This window comes from Geospiza fortis, unplaced genomic scaffold, assembly GCF_000277835.1.
Source record: "Geospiza fortis unplaced genomic scaffold, GeoFor_1.0 scaffold450, whole genome shotgun sequence".
Lineage (NCBI taxonomy): Eukaryota > Metazoa > Chordata > Aves > Passeriformes > Thraupidae > Geospiza > Geospiza fortis.
Genome location: NW_005054416.1, coordinates 2,464,871 through 2,469,877, shown reverse-complemented (window position 1 = coordinate 2,469,877; position 5,007 = coordinate 2,464,871). Strand labels below are relative to the sequence as shown.

General features: G+C 59.8%; 2 protein-coding genes across 2 annotated transcripts in view; both read left to right on the top strand.

The window, feature by feature from the left end:
• The window catches only part of LOC102037789 (acyl-coenzyme A amino acid N-acyltransferase 2-like), a 2,894-nt gene extending 1,089 nt beyond the window's left edge, over window positions 1-1,805 (top strand). Inside the window, exons 3-5 of the mRNA XM_005426505.2 lie at window positions 1-151; window positions 727-929; window positions 1,218-1,805. The exon at window positions 1-151 is cut by the window's left edge and continues 13 nt beyond it. Of these exons, the coding sequence (XP_005426562.1) occupies window positions 1-151; window positions 727-929; window positions 1,218-1,805 (942 nt within the window). The remainder of the gene's footprint in view (window positions 152-726; window positions 930-1,217) is intronic.
• A 1,195-nt stretch (window positions 1,806-3,000) lies between these two features.
• The window catches only part of ZP1 (zona pellucida glycoprotein 1), a 4,061-nt gene continuing 2,054 nt past the window's right edge, over window positions 3,001-5,007 (top strand). The window contains exons 1-3 of the mRNA XM_005426588.1: window positions 3,001-3,160; window positions 3,352-3,473; window positions 3,547-4,957. Coding sequence (XP_005426645.1) covers window positions 3,001-3,160; window positions 3,352-3,473; window positions 3,547-4,957 — 1,693 coding nt within the window. The remainder of the gene's footprint in view (window positions 3,161-3,351; window positions 3,474-3,546; window positions 4,958-5,007) is intronic.

The window sequence follows — 5,007 nt, the reverse complement described above, 5'->3', positions numbered from 1 at the left end:
CTGGAAGTGTTGGACGGGCTCAGCCTGGGCATGGATCCGCGGGAGCAGCCGCTGGCATCCTGCGAGGCCGAGCGCTGGTACGTGGGCCCCGGCGTGCAGCGGGTGCCCATCCGTGAGGGAAGGGTCCGTGGCGCCCTGTTCCTGCCTCCTGGTGAGCACTGGGCAGCGGGGAATACCGGGATGTCAAACCTAGGGAGCAGGGAATTCCGAGATATCAAACCTGGGGACTGGCAGGGTACTTGTTCTTGGGAGACCTTCAGTGCCCAGCCTTGGGCCCCCTGGGATACCCAGCCAGCATTCCCTTGGGATACTGAACCTTGGGATCCTAGGGATACCAAACATCAGGACCCCTGGGAAACAGCACTGGGAGTCCTGGGATGCTGAACCATAAGATTCCTGGGTTGTCCAGCCCTGGAAGCCCTGGGCTAGCAAACCTTGGGACCCCTGGGATGCCCAAAGTTGGGATTCCTGGGTTGTCCAGCCTTGGAGTTCTTGAGATATCAAACCTTAGGATCTTGGAATGCCCAACCTCGGGACCCCCAGGATACAACTTTGGGATTCCTGGGTTGTCCAGCCTTGGGATCCTTGAGATATCAAACCTTAGGATCTTGGGACCCCCAGGATACTGGACCTTGTGCCCCCTGGGATGCCCAGCCATGGAACCTCCAGGATGCAGGACAGCACGGGTGGCTCCCCATCCCTGACATTCTCCTTGTCTTCCCACAGGTCCAGGCCCCTTCCCCGGAGTCATCGACCTGTTTGGGGGTGCGGGGGGCCTGATTGAATTCCGGGCAGGGCTCTTGGCCAGCCGGGGCTTTGCCGTGCTGGCCCTCGCCTTCTTCGCCTACGACGACCTGCCCCGAGTCCTGGCGCAGCTGGACCTGGAATATTTCGAGGAAGCGGCAGAGCTGCTCCTCCAGCACCCCAAGGTGAGTCCTGGCGTGTGGAGAAAGGCACCTGTCAGCCAGGATGTGCTTGGGGGCAACCGGACATCCAGATGACCAGGAATTGTCCTGGGGGCCAGGAATGTCCTGGGGACATCCTCATCCTGGTGAGCAAGATGTCCAGATGGCCAAGGGTAGTGTCCCAGGGTTGTTCCGAGCACCAGGAATGTCCCAGGGACTGGAGGATGCCCTTGTCCTGGCACCCAGGGATGTCCCAGTAAATGTATTATCCCTGTGTATTATGCCAGCTGGCTCCATTTCCTCTTCCTTCAGGTCCGAGGCCCCGGCCTGGGCGTGGTGGGCGTCTCCAAAGGCGCGGAGGTGGCCTTGGCCATGGCCACCTTCCTGCCACAGGTGGTGGCCACGGTGTGGATCAACGGCACGAGCTTCCTGTACGGAAACCCGCTGCTCTACAAGGAGCTGCGCATCCCTGCCATCCCCTACCACACCGAGCGCGTCCTGTTCACCGAGGTGGGAGCCATGGACAACTCGGCCATCTTCGACGACCCCCGGGACGCCGCCCACCGCGCCTCGGCCATCCCGGTGGAGAGGATCCGGGGAAAGGTGCTGTTTGTGGTGGGGGAGGCCGACCGCAGCTTCAACAGCAAGCTCTTTGCCGAGCTGGCCCTGGCGCGGATGCCGCCGGAGAGCGGCCGGATCCTGTCCTACCCCGGCGCTGGGCACCTGATCGAGCCCCCCGGGTCCCCCCTGTGCAGCAACTCCGCCATCCGCGGCACTCCCAAGCCGGTGGCGTGGGGGGGAGAGCCCCAGCCCCACGCCCGGGCCCAGGAAGATTCCTGGCAGGAGATCCTGCAGTTCTTGGAGCTCCATCTGGGGTCGGTTGCTGCCATGAAGCTGTGAGGGGTGGGAAAAAAGGGGGTGGTGGTCACCGGGATTGTCACTGCGGGGAATAAAGTGTCACCACCGGTAGCTGCTGCCTGTGCTCCTGGGGGATGATCTGTGGGACAAAGGTTGGACACAGATTTAGGAGATTTGTTGGAGATGATTGGGAGATGCATCAGATGTATGTTGGATATACATCAGATATATGTAGGATGTATACTGGACATGTGGGATAGATACATTGGATATATATTAGCTATATATTGGACATATGTATAGGATATCTGTTGGATACATATGGAATATCTATAGGATACAGAACAGACAGTTCAGACATATTGGACATATATTAGACATATATAAAACATATAGTAGACATATATATATATGTATAGGATATATATGGGGCACATATAGAACACGTATTGGCCACATATCAGCCCAGCTGTGGCTCTGGGGTCACCCTGCTCTCTCTGCAGCTGCCCTCACTTCCAGAGGAGGTTTGAGGGAATCACATCCAGCCCCTGGCTCCTCTGTCCGAGATCCCTGTGCTCCTGGGAGCTGGCGTGATCCCATCCCCACACCCAGGGCATAGGACAGGGAGTGGCTGTGACCCTCACTCTGGGAAGGGTGGGGAGGAGTGATGCGGTGTAATCTGCAGTAAAGATAAATCCCAGAAGGGAAACTTGGGGAAAGGTAGGCACAGGGAATGCACATGGAGGACTTTGGATTCCCTGTGGCACTGCCAGCAGGGCGCAGCAGGGATTTGGGGTAACTGGCTGATTTCCAATCCCTCAGGAGTCACTGTGGCCATGCCACTGTGTCCCCTGGTCCCATGGCTATTCCAGGAGTGGAGTGTTCAGATGTCACCACTGTCCCCAGTAGCTCTATGGAGGTGGGCACTCACCAGCCTTCTCCTTTCCCCCTGGATAACTTGATCCAGCTGGGCATCCTGCCTGGCACCAGTTCCATTCCCTGTTCTCTGGGACAGCCTCCAAGTGTGGGATAAGCTCGGTTTGTCCCTGGTCACCGTGACACAGCCACAGGAGGTGACCACAGGGCTGGGGCACTGAGGTCACCGGTGGCAGGGGAGCGAGGAGCCCTGGGCAGAGCTCATCCCACGGGATCAGCTGATCCTGATCCCCCCCCGCATCCCAGCCATCCGGATATAAATCCACACCACAGAGCCCTGTGCTCCGTCCGTGTCACCGCCATGGGACGGAGCTGCTCCTTCCTCCTGCTCCTCTTCCTCCTGTCCCCGTGGCCCAGAGGCACCGTGGCACTCCTGCAGTACCGCCATGACTGTGGAGAGCTGGGAATGCAGCTCCTGGTCTTCCCGCCCCATGGCCGCACTGTTCGCTTCAAGGTTCTGGGTGAGTGGGGGGCTCCCTGGATCCCCTTGGGGTGCTGGATTTCTCTGGGATTCCCCTCAGTCCCGGAGTGTTCCATGGTGATGGTGTCCCAATGGGATGAGCCCAATGGCTTGGATGAGCTGTTGCTGCTGCCCAGGGGGTTTCCATGCACATGGATGTGTCACATCCCTGTGTCCATGGTGTCCCCCCAGACGAGTTTGGCTCCCGCTTTGACGTGGCCAACTGCTCCATCTGCCTCCACTGGCTGAATTCCAGGGAGGACGGCTCTATCATCTTCTCCTCTGGCTACAAGGGCTGCCACGTCCTGTTCAAGGTGACGCTCCCGTCCCCTCCGCGATCCCCTCCAGCAGGATGGGGGTGACTGTCCCTCGTGTCCCCCCCTTCAGGAGAACCGCTACGTCCTGCGGGTGCAGCTGGAGGAGCTGCTGTCCAGCGGGATCCCCGTCACCTCCTACGAGGTCAACATGACCTGCCCCAAGCCAGATGGCTCTGAGATGCTCCCAGATGGAACCTGGGAGCAGACCCGGGACGGTGGAATGGTGTTCTCCCACACCGGCCTGCACCAGGTCTCGGAGTCCTCCCTCACCCTCACGGGATCCCACTTCTCATCCCAAGATCACGTGGAGCAGGTTCACAGCGTGGGACGGTACCAGCCCAGCTCAGTGCTTCCCGGGACCCAGCACCATTCCAGTCCAGCCCACTCGGGGCTTCTGTCCCAGCCTGGTGGGGTTCATCCTGTCAACCAGATCCAGGGAAGCTTCTTCCACCCAGCAGTGCAGTCCCCCCAGCCTGGGGGCCAGAGCCAGCCAGGGTTCCTCCGCCCGGTGCTCGTATCCCAAAACCATCCCAGTTTGGGGCATCACGGGGCGCAGACCCAGCCAGGGCACCTGCGTCCAGGGTCTGTATCCCAAAACCAGCCTGGGATGATGCATTCCATGGGTCAGAACCAACCAGGGATTCGTCCAGGGTCTGTATTCCACAACCAGCCTGGCACGGTGCATCATGGGGGTCAAAACCAACCAGGGATTCGCCCGGGATCTGTATCCCAAAACCAGCCTGGGATGATGCATTCTGTGGGTCAGAACCAACCAGGGATTCGCCCAGGGTCTGTATCCCAAAACCAGCCTGGGATGATGCATTCTGTGGGTCAGAACCAACCAGGGATTCGCCCAGGATCTGTATCCCAAAACCAGCCTGGGATTCGTCCAGGGTCTGCATCCCAAAACCAGCCTGGGATTCGTCCAGGGTCTGCATCCCAAAACCAGCCTGGGATTCGTCCAGGGTCTGCATCCCAAAACCAGCCTGGGATTCGTCCAGGGTCTGCATCCCACAACCAACTAGGGATGATGCATCATGGGGGTCAAAACCAACCAGGGATTCGCCCAGGATCTGGATCCCAAAATCATCCTGGGGGTCAAAACCAACCAGGGATTCGCCCAGGGTCTGTATCCTACAACCAGCCTGGCTTGACCTCCACTGGTGCCCAGACCCCGGCAGGATTCCTGTACCCGGGAGCTCAGCCCCTAAACCAGCCAGGAATATCTCGTCCCAACCACCCCTCCAACTCCCAGACTGGGCTCCCAGGCCACGCTGGGCTGCTCCATCCCGGCGCAGCTTTGGTGCACCCAGGACTCTCATCCTGGCCAGGTTTCTTCAGCCCTGGACTCCAGGCTGAGCCCCAGCCAGGCCTGGGAGGCCCTGGGCTGCAGACCCAGCCTGGATTGCTGCATCCTGGGATTCACACCCAGCCCAGCCTGCTGCAGCCCACAGCGCTCTTCTACCCCTCGCCAGGGGCAGGTAAGGCAGGAAGATGGGATGCTGGGACAAAGGGAAACGGCTTCAAGGTG